Here is a 14,471-nt window from a genome sequence, read left to right as displayed (position 1 = left end):
GCACCGATACCTTTTTCATTAGGATTAACAGACCATCACTTTGTGGCAACCATTTTGGCTGTTTATAAACCTCCAACCTAATCCAGACCTCATCAGAAATACCATGTCAGATCACAGAATCTTAACCCCAGTTCATACATTTGGGTTCGTGCATTTGGTGGTAAGGCATGGACCCTGTTGGACTGAGAAACAAACTTGCCTTCTCTCTCCTACGCACTGTATTTAAATGGACTCAAAATGGAGGTGGGAAGGCAATTAGGTCTCTGTGCAGAGCATTCAGTTCACATTTAGAGGTAAACTGTATTGCGAAGGGGAGATGAAAATATAGTATTTTTAACCAGTTAAAGCAGATTACAGTCATGAGCATAGGGTGGGTCCCAAAATATATATCTCAGGTGTCAAAGGCCAAGGTAAAGAGGTGTATCTTCAGCACAAAATGAAAACTACATAATGAAGGGGCCAGATGTCACCCCCAAACGTCTGCGGGTGATAGAACTACCAAGAAGATCCTCTCTACTGATCTTAATACTTGAGAGGGTCTGTAGGGGATAAAAAGGTATAAAGGACCTCACCACCACTCCACCCCAAACTTTAAAACAGAAGATACAAAGAAAGAGATTTATTAGGGCAATTTAACTTTATTTTTATTTTTTTCTCCATACAGCTAGGTCAACTATAGCAGTAATAATAAAGTAAGCATAAAAACAAATTGCGGCCCAGGACAGAGTACATAATTTGGAGCAACTATCAAGCAAATTTAAGTCTGTGATTACATAGTAGTAAAAACCAAGCACATCTGTCCTTTCAGCAGATGAAAATTGCAGGGTTGCAAGGAAGTGCAACATGACTAAGGCTGCAATCCAATACACACTTACCAGGGAGTAAATCCCATTGAACCCTATAGAGCTCACTTCTGAGTAGACATGGATTGCAGCCTAATTCATCAGTGTTAATGACAAGATAGGATCAAATCCAATAGTCGTCTCCCCCAACCCATTCCCACCCTTTCACTTTGGCTTCATATATATTACATGGTTTATCAAGTGCTTTAAGATAAAAATGGTAAATTTGATATTTTTCCACCTGCTAAAAGAACAGGATCACTACAGCAATAAAAATAATTACATAACAATTACAGCTATGATGTTTTGTTTTGGTTTGCCTGTTGACGAGTTTTTTAAAAAACTTTTTGTGAGTATGTGAAAGTCAATATTGGTTTCTGTTTGTGTGTGTGTGTTTGTGTTTCTGTGTCTTGGTGTGTGAATAATAAAACTACTGAAATTTGTCAGAAACTGGTTTGAATAGAATATATATCTTATATATATATATATATATGTATATATTCTTTCTCTCTCTCTCTCTCTCTCTGATACTTTAAACATGCAGTAGTTGTTTTGAGTAATGTACGGCATATTTGATCCATGATTTCCCTTTAATGGTTTGAAGTACCTGTTTGTTTGATATTCTATTTTTTAAAAAAATATTTTTTATTTATTAATGATCTTCAGGCAGATTTGGACCAGTGCAGCTTTTGTTAAGTCATGAAAACTGGGAAGGAGGGCCAATCTTTCCAGCTGAAAGAATCCTGGCAAACTAGAAGCTGTTCACATAAAGCAAAGCAACTTTTTTTCCAAGGGGTTTGGAGTGCTAACTCTGTGCCACTTTTTGCAAGCAATTTTGTTCAGCCTGTCATTTTCAATAGCCTTAACAAAACTCCTTGTATTTATAGACATTTTTATTCAAAATAAGATCTTACTATTATACAGGTTTCTCTCTTTTATTTATTTTTGACTATATACAGAAGTGCAAAAGGTCAACCTTCTCTCTATACTTTCCCACATGCTAAACTGCAGCATAATCAACCCTCAAGAGTTTGCACACGCACTCACACATATTATAATTCTTGTTATACGTAAACTTTTGAGTATTTGGATTTATCAACAAAAAGTCCCTTGATCTGTTGATTATGCAGCTTATTTATAACAAGGCCTGATATTCAGGGATTTCAAAAAAATATTTAAACAATATTTTAACATTTGAAATGGATACAGTAGAAAATAAATTTTTATTCTGATATCTAGGAACTAGATTTTTCTTTTATAATTAATTACAAACAAAATAAATCATCAAAATATTACTCAGTTGTCTGCCAGGATCGTTGCAATAGCAACAACTTAACTTCTTACTTAGCAATGATTATATAAGATATCAATATAAAAGATCTTTGTTCTTTTAATGAAAACTAGACAAGAACTAACAATGACTGATATTCATACATTGTAATATTAAATCAGTAAAATATAAATCATTTAGTTAACAAGAATACGAATATTCATGACACTACATGTAAATTCAAAACTGCATATGCTATGAAGAAAAAAACTTTTTAATTTTTTTCATATTTTGAAAAATTCATCCGTTAAAATCTAATAAAACAAAATTCTATAAACTGAAATGGCATTCATCTGGTAATAGAAAATGAAAATGATCTAATAAATGTAAGAAATAAAATCTAATATTTTAACGAGGAAAAAATAAGTAGTATTCTCTAATGTAAGTAAACTACAATAACATGTGAAGTCACCTATACTTTCTTAACACAATTGAAATTACATTGGTATGGGTTTTAACCCGTAATGTAATAATCTAAGGCTTTAATAGATGTACAGTACAATCAGTAAAATCAACGCATCATTCTTTTTTTTTTTTTTTACTAGAAAGCATCTCTCAAGCATAAAAACTTGCAAGTAAACTTGGAAGTATGGAAAGTTCTAGAACTGAACTCTCTCCTCTTCCATTCCACACTATACTACCAGTGACCTGGCCCACACCTCAGCAACCTTTTAGCTTTGCTGAACAGAGCAAAATATATCCTTTACTAGCTGCAACATCCAAACCACAAAAAGAATTTCCTTTGGATGAATCCATTCTTAAGAACTTGAATGCACATCTATTTTTTTGTTTCATTTTTGTAAAGGCTTTCTAAGGCTATAAGCAGTTAAATCTGAACAGAAGAAATCACATATAAAATTCTCCCCAATACGTAACCCACCAAAGAGCTATTTCTAATTAACATCTCCACTTACGTCATTATTTTGGTTTTTCTTTTAAATCATACATCTGATGTCAGTGCTTCTCCCATGATTAGAGCCACTTATTTTTTGAAGTGTGTGACTTTGAAGTGATGCATTTGAGCAGAAAGCAAAACTCCTCTCCTCCAACACTTTTAGAGTCTCTTGGACTTTTGATAGAGGTTAGAAATTCAAAGCAAAAGAAAATTCCTCAAATGTTTTGCAAACAGTATCTCAGAAATGGCTTTTCCCTTTTTATTTTTTTTAAATGTATACTGTGTGTTAATAAGTTTGCATAACTATTACAGCTACAATGGATTATAATAATTTATATAGATTTATATAGATCCAGTTTGCGTAGGAATAACCTGTTTCTAGGACTGTTTTTACTTTTGCTCTTTTAAAAAATGTGCTGTCTACTGGTAAATAAGGTAAAAGTGGCCATTTCTGAGACAGCTTTGGTTTAAAACTGAAGGGGTGCCCTTTGACTGATTAGCAACTAGGAAAACAAGCAAAAATGTGGCTCTTAAAGTAACACTGCAGAAATAATACTCTACTTTGATTACAGTCTATGGCACTTCATGAGAATCTTGAACAACATGGTACTTAAAGCCATTGATGTGCTTTAAAAATATACACAGTTGTGGTTTTTACTTGGCACATTCATCTCTGTCAGATACCTCTTTTACCACTTCTTACAATCTATTACATTTAAAAAATATTACTCTCAAAAGCAAAAACAAAAGGAAAAAAATTATACTGTGCATGCACGTTCTCTTTTATAATGGCAATTTTAAATACAAGGTGCACCTTTTGTTATTTGTAAACCTTGAAAGAAATAAACTTACTTAAAAAATTATATCTTGGTCTACAGACGTACCAATACATAATAGATCTATGGCTACATCACAGTCTGTCTTTTCAAGATGACATACATGATTATGTAGGAAAGAGTTTTACCAATGCATACGTCGGTGTGCATGCATTGCATACCTGTGTGCTAGAAAAGATAGACAATGCTGTAGTCTTGAGACAATATGATCACCCCAGCACAAATATCAATTCAATGTACAAAGTATATAGGCAACAGTGTGCAGTGGATTTCCAAGTTGTAATTTCATCTTGTTAACATGCAATATGTGGATGTCTTACTGCTGAGGAAATTCAGGTGCTGTTATTTGACGGTATATACATTATGGCTAATGACCTGTTCTGTTTCTTCACTCAGTCACACTGTCCTCTTTTCTTTTAAATGATCTATGAAAAAGAATAAGAGAAGAGGGGGACAAGAAGACTAAAGTTTTTATTTATTTATTTGTTCATTTAAAACTATTTATCTCATTTTTTTCTTTGCAAAAAATAGCCCCCAATGCTATTCAAAGATATCAGTTATAACAATTTAACACTTCTAATCAAAACGCAGTAAAATGCAACATATCTAGAAATTCTTTAAATAAACGTTGATTGCAAAATCCCTGCTGAAAGAGGCTGGGTTAAAACAGGAAGCAATTTGTGAAAGTTTCCCCATTTTTATTTTTATCAGTGGGGGCCAGCTATTTTTTTTTTTTAACAGAAGTACTTGCAAAACATTTTGAGCACAAGCCAGGATACTACTATCTCTACTATTGTTACTACTTCTACAACTATGACTACTTTTCTAACATTAATGTCCCACATTTTCCAACAATCCTGTGAGCTGGATCAGGCTGAGAGATGGTGACTGGTCTAAGGTCACCCACTGAGCTTCATGACTGAGTGGGCATTTACAGCCTGGCCTCCCAGGCCCTAGTCTAGCGCTTGAATTACACCATACTGGCTCTCTTAACATAGTGATGCAAATGGAAGTTGGATTAGCTGCAATTAAGTCCATCAGTGTCAATCGATCTTTGTCATGACACAAACCTTTGCAGGATTGTATCTTCTCATAATACAAGACAAATGTATGTTTCTGGACATATATGCATGGCAAGCAGCCTGGACTGGGTATATCTCCCTGCCACATGTACACATGGTGGCAGACAAGAATTGGTAATTATGTGACCAATTTTATATTTTATAAAATAAAATTTGATTAAAATGTTATATAAAATTTTATCATTTAATAAAATGTTTATAATATTGGTCATAATATAAGTCATTATGAAACAGCCTTCACTTATGTATCAGAATCCCACATGAGCAAGGCTTCCCAAGAGGAGGAGTTATCCTCTCAAATTAAACATATGGGGATATTGGTATTGAAGCAGCCACAGAACTCTTAACAAAGCTCAGTACCATTTAAAATATTAATTTTCACAACAGTGGGTTCCTCCTGCTTACGAAAGCTTAGAATTAGCATAAGAACAGGCATGCAAAGAGTCTTTAATGTAAGAGTAGATGCTCCTGAACTATGGGGGGTTCCATGTGGTGGCCTGTAAGAGTTGTAGTTTTCCAAGCAACCAAACATATAGAACAGAGCTGGAAATTTCTGGAGAAAAGCAAGTTTTGGGCAGGGGATTTGATATTTCAGGTTTTTTAAAAAGCAGGTTTTCTCTGATCTTTAAGTGGAAAATGGGACAAGCTAAATTGGCAATTTTCTAAGGAAAGGTTATGCTTATGTGACATCATGGTCTTAGATTATTTATTTATTAAAATATTTATAAGCTGTACTTTCATAAAAGCATATCACGGTAGCATTACAAAATACAAAAACATGACTGAATTTTTTAAAAAGTTAAAACCGTAATAAAAGCATCCATAAGTACTGCATTGGTTGGAAAAGAAAATTGTTATTAAAAGGCCTGTTTAAAATGTTCAGTTTTCAGCAGATGCCTGTAAGAAAGAAGGGATGGTTGCTGGTACATATGTATTTCACACTTGGGTATCTGACATACTTTGCCTGACATATCAGATAAGGGCACAGTCACTATTTTTACTTTTACTTTCTTCTTCTTCTTCAATGCATTACCCACCCTTCACCAGCAGGTCTCAGAGCACATTACAACAAAGTATTAAAAACAGTTAAAAAAATTAAAGCCACAAGGAGAGGGTGGGTCCTGAAAACACACATTTCAGATGTCAAAGGGTCATTAGTAAGTAGTGTAAATAGCCAGAGTAGTAAATAGTGAAAGTGGAAAAGGATTGTATCCCCACTTCCACCAATTAATTAATTAGATTTATATCCCACCCTTCTCCCAGTAGGAGAAAAAGGGGAAAGTGACAATCAGCTGGTTCACATAACACAGTAAGGCAAGCTATGGTGTACCAGGACTGCACAAATGTGCCGGCTCCCTGAGAGGAGCTTGTAGCTGCTTTGCTTTTTGCTATCACGCCACGCTGAGTTAAGCCAAGGTTTGGCTCAGCGTATGATCCAAACTGGAACTTGGGCTGAAGCTCTCTCCTCACTAACCACAAGCTAAACAGATGACTAGGTATGTGGGTGGATATCTGCAAGCAAGCCTAGATTAGCAAACGGTAAGTGTGAATGTTTCCTGCTGGTGTGGCACGTGATTTGGGAGTACAGGTGGTTATCTCAGATTCATTTGTATGGAGTAGCCCTGTCAAGTTCACACCTCTAGGCTGTACTATCTTGGCAGCTATGGAATACCTCTTGCTTAGGCATCTGATTCTTTGTGGCTTGACTGAGGGTGTCAAAAATGTGCAGTGTGTGGGAGGAATAATAATATATGTGGTACTCTGCTATGTATGTCAGGCAAGCTTGATCTGACCTAAAAGGAGTGTGTAGTGTATGTGGGGGCTGTTTCAATTTACTAGAATTAGTTTAAACCCATTCCCCCTTATATATTAGCCTTGCTGAAAAGAAATGATGTCAGGCAAAACTAGTACTGAATATCCCAATCGCAAATTTAAATTAAGTGCAGAAGGAAGGAAGGAAGATTAAGACTCTTCTCAAAGCAGACAGGTGTAGTCAAGTGAAACCTTTCTCATAGAACAATAGGTTAACTTATACAGAACAATAGGTTAACTAATAAAGACCTGACATTCAATAACTGGAGCTGCAGTACAATATTAATTTATGCAGCTGGTTGAGTCTGTGGTCTTTGCCTGATCTCTCCTGACAGCATGTGTCACAAAAACACACATAATTTAATATCATTTGGTAATTTGTGCTGGAGAGAGACTGTTAGGTTGATGATTCTCAATTCTCAGCTTCACGCAAAAGGAGACTAAGGCCTGGACCTACGGAGAGGACAGGATGTTTTCTTTGTGCTGACGCAGGGCACACATCTTACAGCTACTGTGTCACGTGACAGTTGGGAGTCATTCATGTGCTGCATGACCCACCTTGCTGCTTGGGGTCTTCCCTCCTACACAGACTCCTGGGGGAGGTTTTTTTTCTGTGGCAGTGTAAAGAAAATCCAGTGTTCCTTAACACAAGCTAGTTCACATAAATAAATCATCATTATGTAGTCATTAAACCTGGCACGCAAATGGAACCTGTAATATGTGTAACACTTCTTCATCACATATACAAAAGAATAATGCTCTTTCAGCAGAGTCTTTCAACCCAGCTACATTTTTCATATCTAGTGGATAGATAGTATGGCATAATACAGTGTTCATACTATTATTCATGGGATTTTGGATTTGTATGGATTTTAAACATTGTACTTTCAAATGCTACTTAAAACTACCCTACACAAACAGTAGATTACATGATAACACTTTTCCTGACCTTTACCCCTTCAGATTGCCTAGGGATGGGGGAGGAAGGGGAGGATAATATTTCCTCCAATTTTTAAAATTATCTGCACAAAGAAAACCGGAAATGGAATCCTATGCACATTAGGAAGTTGCCTTACACCGAGTCAGACCATAGGTCCATCCAGTTTGGTATTGTCTACAGTATCTGGCAGTAGCTCTCCAGGGCTTCAGGCAGGGCTCTTCCGCAACCCTATCTAGAAATACTGGAGACTGACCCTGGGACCTTCTGCATGCAAAGCAGATGCTCCACTACTGAGCTATGGCCCTTCCCATTGATTTGGGTTGCCACTTAACACAGTTGGATTTACTTTCAATAGCTATGCATAGGACTATGCTGCACACACCAGGGAGAAGAGTCCTAGCCTAGTGTTCTCCCTGGCCTGCTATGGGTTTGTTTGTTTGGTTGCTTGCTTGCTTATTAGATTTATATCCCATCCTTCCACCCAGTAGGAGCCCAAGGCAGGTTAAAGTTCAGTATTAACTGAGCTCATATTCCAAGGTCAGAAAAATGAAAAGCCAGAAAAACGCTATCAAAATGCAATTATGAAGCATACTTACTGTTTGATGATTAAATGTCTACATCTGTGTAACATACTTGTGGCTAGTCAGATGTTCGGCAGATATTATGGGTATCTATTAAAAAGAAAGAGAAGAAATGCAAACTGTGAATAATATGTTCCAGAAAAATACATGATTTTACTAGGAATAGCAAAAAAGCTCACATGAAAGATGGTGGAATTCTATCTTGGAACAATATGTTAACAAAAACATAGGTAGCAAATTAAATAAAAAAAAACCATTTTGTTAAGTATTATTATATCAACCAATGTTAATGATTACCGATTGTTTAGAAAGAAGGATAACATTAACAGATAACATTAACAGGTTCATGCAGTGCAATAAATTCAAAAGCCCTTTTTGCTGGCCTACACAGATTTATACAGTTTGGGGGATTTCAGCTATCTCACTTCAGAAAAAAATTGGTAACCTTTTGGCCTGTACATTTGGCATTCTTAGTTTTAAGATGCATTGAGCCAGAACTTTTGTTCCCCCTCCCCCCCCAAAAATCATTTCATTCTCTGGTTAAGCTGAGCTGATATTCAAGTGAAAGGCATGGTGGAATGCAGCACTGGATTTCTCAACACTCAGAATATTTACTCCAGAATGGATTTTGAAAATTCTCAAGTATGTAACAATCATGCACCTAATATAATTGCTTCTATCCTTGCACAGGAACAGCATAAATTTGAATATTTTTTGGTGGGAGGCACATATCTATTTGAAATATTTTTCCAACCTCTGTCTGGAGTAATCTAATTAGGGTTGCCAGGCTCAGGGCCTGAGACTGATCTTGTATCTTTAGGAGAAGCAAAAGTCAGCCAAGTGCAGGTGTTCTTGCAACACTGTAATGGGAAAAACCACAAGGTGGAATTCTCCCTTCGCCCTGCACAACTTTTAAAGATACAGAAGACCTCTTGGTTGCCAGGCCCGGCCTCCAAGATGTCTTCTGTATCTTTAAAAGTTGTGGAGCGGGGAGAGAGAATTCCACCTTGTGGTTTTTCCCATTACAGTGTTGCAAGAACACCTGCACTTGGCTGACTTTTGCTTCTCCTAAAGATACAGGATCAGTCTCAGGCCCTGAGCCTGGCAACCCTAAATCTAATGTGGTTACTAAGATTATTCCCAATACATTTCTCAGTGGGGATGGGTGAATGGAAGACTCCAACTTTTGCAGTACATTGTCCCCAAGATCTGGGAACAGGCTGTGCTCCATCTTTTGTTTAAGTAAAATTAGCAAGGCAAGAAGGAGAGCCTTCTCTATTGGGGTACCACTCCTTGTAAATGCCTTCCCAAATCAGTTCCATCTGGTCACTTATTACTGTTGTTATTAATTTATATCCTGTCTTTCCTCCCAGAAGGAGTCCAGGGCAGTAAACAAAAACACTAAAAACACTCTAAAAGATCTTAAAAACATATTAAAGCAAAGCATCTTTAAAAACATGAAAACACTTTTCCTAACTGTTCTCCACCAGCAAGTAAAGAGACTGTTTTGTTGCTGGCAGCTGAGTGGCAGGGCTGTTTAGACTTACTGATCATAGTCTGGTGTTAATAATTTTTATTGCTGCAGCTAATGCTTTCGACAATATATTGTACTGCCTGGATGTTATTGTTTATATGAATAACATTTCCATTTTAAATTTTATTAATACTGCTCCAAGTGCTGTTGGGCAGAGAGTGATTTATAAAAATAGCTATATATTATAACATCTCTCTCTCACTCTCTCAATAAATGCAGAATTCTTAAATAAGGTTGAAATCCTATAACCCTATCCTATACCTAAACTTGGAAGTATGCTCCACTGAACTCCATGGGACTTGCTTTTGAGTAGACATATATTGTACCATGTCTTAAAAAGTGTGAATTAAAATTATTGAAGTGTTAGTATCTGTATTAAATTTTATCCACAAGGGTCTAATTTACAAAAATATGCAAAGTAGGATTGTCTACAATATTTTTTGGATAGTTTGTTATGTGACATGGCTTTTTGAACAATGAGCTACACAGTTATAATTTTTTCTTTGTTTGCAACCATATTTTCAAATATTGCATAATTTGTAATAAAATGTCTAAAATTAATACTTTGAATTATAGTTATAACTATTAAAAAGCTCAACTTGGAATATGGAACAGTGATTGTAACTGGGGTTTCTTCATTGTTGATTACAGGAGGTAACATGTTTTCCTGCAGGATGAGGCTTTGCTCCTCCCTAGTTGGGAATCCTGCACATGCCCAGACCTAGGGGTCATAGCCATTGAATACAGGAATATGCAAGCCATCAATGGTCTAGGCCTTAACAACCTGTGGTGTAAACCAGCGTTCTTCAACCTTGGGTCCCCCAGATGTTGTTGGACTACAACTCCCATCACCTGACTACTGACCATGCTGTCTGGGCATGATGAGAATTATAGTTCAACATCATCTGGGGACCCAAGGTTGATGAACAGTGGTCCAAACAAAGAGCTATTTCTTTACAAAGTTAGGTTCACAGGAAGCTGCGTTATAATGAGTCAGACCATTGGTCCACCTTGCTTAGTATTGTTGACACTGAATGGCAGAGGCTCTCTAGGGTCTCAGATAGGGGTCTTTCCCAACATACCTGGAGATGGTGGGAGATGAACATGGGACCATGTGCTTGCAAAGCAGATGTGTGTAAAGCTGTGGCCCTTCCCCAAACTGAAGTTAAGCATCAAACTGGCTCAGAAGGGAGAAAAAAGGAACAACATGCTCCCAAGAAGTCAGGTCCTGTAACATGGTATTTTGTTCAACTGTTCTCACAGTCCACACTATATATACTTCCTGCTGGCTGTTGTTGAAGTACACCCATCAGAAGGACCAGGAGACGATGAGCAGAGAGCACACACCCACCCACAAAGCCCTACATTGTTCCCCACCCCAGCCATATATTTGTTCTTTAGGTGTACTCTGTACATTTTTACAGCATTTTCTTTTCTTTTTCTTTTGCATGGAAATGTGTGCCAAGTGTAATTAAGCTTCTCATACCATTGGTTTTCTACTGCAGCAGTAGAAGATGTTGCACCCAGCTGTGTAGAAGCTTCACGAGTAGTGCTGCTGAAACAGACCAAGGACCTTCAGCACTGGTCAGTGAAGATGAAGGGGCCAGATCTTTAAAAACCTCTGCATGCATGCACACTGCATTTTTTTTTGGTGGCATTTCATCATGTTAACATTGCTTACATACTATATACATATATAGCTTATATATGTATATATTGAGGGTTGGCTGCGGAACTTGATTGGAGTGCATTATGAAGATCCAAAGAGATACGCATGAAATGATCAGATTGTACAACAAAAAGAGAATCGCCAGAATGTGGGTTGGCGAATACATGAACGTTGCCCAGAGTGGCTGGTCAACCAGCCAGATGGGCGACTAATAAATTGAATAATAATAATAATAATAATAATGGGGGGAGGGGTGTTAAAAATACAGAAAAGTTACAGTTATCTTATTAATGATCAAGGACATAAAAAAGTGATGATCGAACTGTTTATTAACTGATTCTTGAAGAAAATTCTTTATGCACAGTCCTTTGTGTTGCTGCTTATGCATTAATTTCCTCCCTTTAAATATTAGACAGGGACCATCTCTGTTATTTTTTCGATGCCTAGAGACCTTCCTCTTTCAACAAGCCTTTTAAGTAGAAACCTTATCCCAGTTTGCTTCTGTTTTGAAATTGCTTTTTAAGCTGTTTTTAAAGCTGTTTTTTAAAGCTGTTTTTAAGACGTTTTATGTTTTAGATGTTTCGTTTTTGAGATATTTTAGAGTTCTTTTAGTGTTTTTGTTTGCCACCCTGGGCTCCTTCTGGGAGGAAGAGCAGGATATAAATAGAATAAAATAAATAAATCAAATTAGGATTTGGGACCACAGTGGTAATAGTCCCTTCTATGTGTGTGCCTGTGTTCGCATCTGGAACTGGCTGCCTGCCTTTTTGTTGCTGTTGCTGTTCTTAACTGGCAGACACCTGACCAGCCTTTCCCAACCACTGTGCCTCCAGATGTTGTTGGACCACAACTCCCATCTTCCTGACCACGGGTAATGCTGGCTGAGGCTGATGGGAGTTGTGGTCCAACAACATCTGGAGGCACACTGGTTGGGAAAGGCTGCACCTGACACATAATTTCACATGATTCCTCTTTCACTGTCATTATTGTGTGGGGTTTTGATGAAGGGAGAAAAAAGGCATCTCACCCTATCTTTGAGCTCAGGATCATCACACACAAGAAAAAACAGCAATTAGCAGTTCCAGAGCGCATGTACAAGGGGTGCCCTATGCAGAGTTCTGTATCTATGAGCAGTGGAGACTGGTGGCTATGGTGTCAGTGGGGTAGCTCTGGGTTTTAGTCTGAACTTTCAAGGAGTTGGTTCAAGGTGTTGAAAGACTAAAACCCAGCACAGATTCACTGCCTCACTGACATTGGAGCCACCAGTCTTCATTGGCTATGAGCAACTTATGCTGAACTTATAATTTCAGTATAAGCAATATCTTATCTGTGATAGGCTCATTGCCCCTCTTTCAGCCATATCTGAGATAAAAGCATGATGTGATAAAGACAGCAAGCCCTGATTCCTTCAGTGACTTAAGGGCCTGCTAGACACAAAGAAAGTTCAAGCAACCCTTGCCTGCAGATCCTCCCCTGCCAACTGAGTGGGTACAGGGAGTGATAAGCATCCTTCCTCCACTGATCTTTCCTTCTAAATGCAGCATGACTGTTGATATAATAGTTTGGTCCTAATGTGTCACTGGAATTTACTCAGCATCACTGCTGTAAACTCTTCAGTCCTAGTACAAAGTACTGGTATTAAGTTTTAAAGCAGAAATGGGGAACCAGATGCCCATCAGAGGTTGCTGGACGTCCATCATTCCTGAGCACTGGCCATGATGGTTGGGGCTTGTGGGAGTTGGAGTCCAACCACACCTAGATGGCCTCTGGTTCCCCATCCCCGTTTTAAAGGCCAAATCAACCTATAGGAACTCATCCACCACTTAAGATGCAGAAGGCAGGCCCTGCCCCGTTTGGAAAAAGTGTCCTCTAGCAGGACTGAAAAGTCATTTGCTCCCCCTCACTGTAGGAGAGAATCGTCCAATTGCCCCTCTGGCTGTGGCATCACTGCTGATTATCAGAGGCACGAGGTCTGGTCCCACTGCCAGTCCATTTGTACAGTCCTGACCTTCCTGCTACCTCACTCTTCCCTTTCCCAATAAGCAACAGTGACTCTGCTGCCGGGAGTCTGTTGCTGCAGCTCTGCCCCACTGGGTGACCCGCTTGTACCTCAGCAATGCCTGAAGATATCTAGAACCGGTGGAATTCAGGAGAAAAGTGAAGACCTTCATTTTATGGCGCAAGCCTTCACTGTTTACTCAGAAGTAAGTCCCAGTGTATTCAATAGTTCACTCCGAGGTGAGCATACATAGAACTGCAGCCTTCATTGGTAATGGTTTATTGGTTTTAGTTAGGTATTTTAAACGGAATGTTTTCATACTGATTGTTTTATTTTTACATTGTTCTTTTATGGCAAACTGTATGCAAATTATAATAAACAGTAATTTTCTGTGCAAACTAATCCAGATTCCTCCTCGCTGGCTCCTTCCTGTGTCTAATCCTTAGGGCACCAAAAGAGGCTATGCATTATGCAAGTGACTTACATCTATTTGCGACTCCGGTGCATCGTTCAAAGAGGGAAACTACAGAAGCTGAACAGATGGATACATGAATCTTACTTCAACACTAGGGATGGGGCAGTGTCTTCCACCACATCCGAGGAAAGCAGGCTAGCTTGAGAGGGAGGGGCAGGGCAAGCTTCATGGCACACACCTTCCTGCTCCCAGCAGCCACTGCCTGAGATGACCTCCTCACTCTGTGTTATGGCAAGTGAACCTCGCATGTGTCCCACTACTCAATATATAAGCTGCATGTACATCTTACATGGGTGAGGTGTGTAAGCTCTCATTTTAGGTGTTACCCAAGAAGTGCTACCTGAGGACAAAATATAAACTTTATGTTTTGGAGCTTTAGTGTAACAATCACAGTGGTGCTCAATTACACTAAGCCCTGACCTCACCACCGCCTTGTTCTTCCCCTTCTCAGTAAGCAACAGTGACTCCTCCAGATG

The 14,471-nt window shown here is 38.2% G+C and overlaps 1 protein-coding gene across 17 annotated transcripts in view; it reads right to left on the bottom strand.

Moving 5' to 3' along the window:
• Positions 1-618: 618 nt before the first annotated feature.
• MBNL1 (muscleblind like splicing regulator 1) overlaps positions 619-14,471 on the bottom strand; it is a 268,804-nt gene continuing 254,951 nt past the window's right edge. For all 17 annotated transcript variants that reach the window (XM_061637088.1, XM_061637079.1, XM_061637081.1 and 14 more), the window contains 2 exons: positions 8,334-8,408; positions 619-4,328 (listed from right to left, as the gene is read on the bottom strand). In XM_061637088.1, the coding sequence (XP_061493072.1) occupies positions 8,352-8,408 (57 nt within the window). In that variant the 3' untranslated portion in view covers positions 619-4,328; positions 8,334-8,351. The remainder of the gene's footprint in view (positions 4,329-8,333; positions 8,409-14,471) is intronic.

The sequence above is a fragment of the Rhineura floridana genome, chromosome 7, assembly GCF_030035675.1.
Source record: "Rhineura floridana isolate rRhiFlo1 chromosome 7, rRhiFlo1.hap2, whole genome shotgun sequence".
Classification (NCBI taxonomy): Eukaryota; Metazoa; Chordata; class Lepidosauria; order Squamata; family Rhineuridae; genus Rhineura; species Rhineura floridana.
This window is presented reverse-complemented; position numbering and strand designations above follow the sequence as displayed.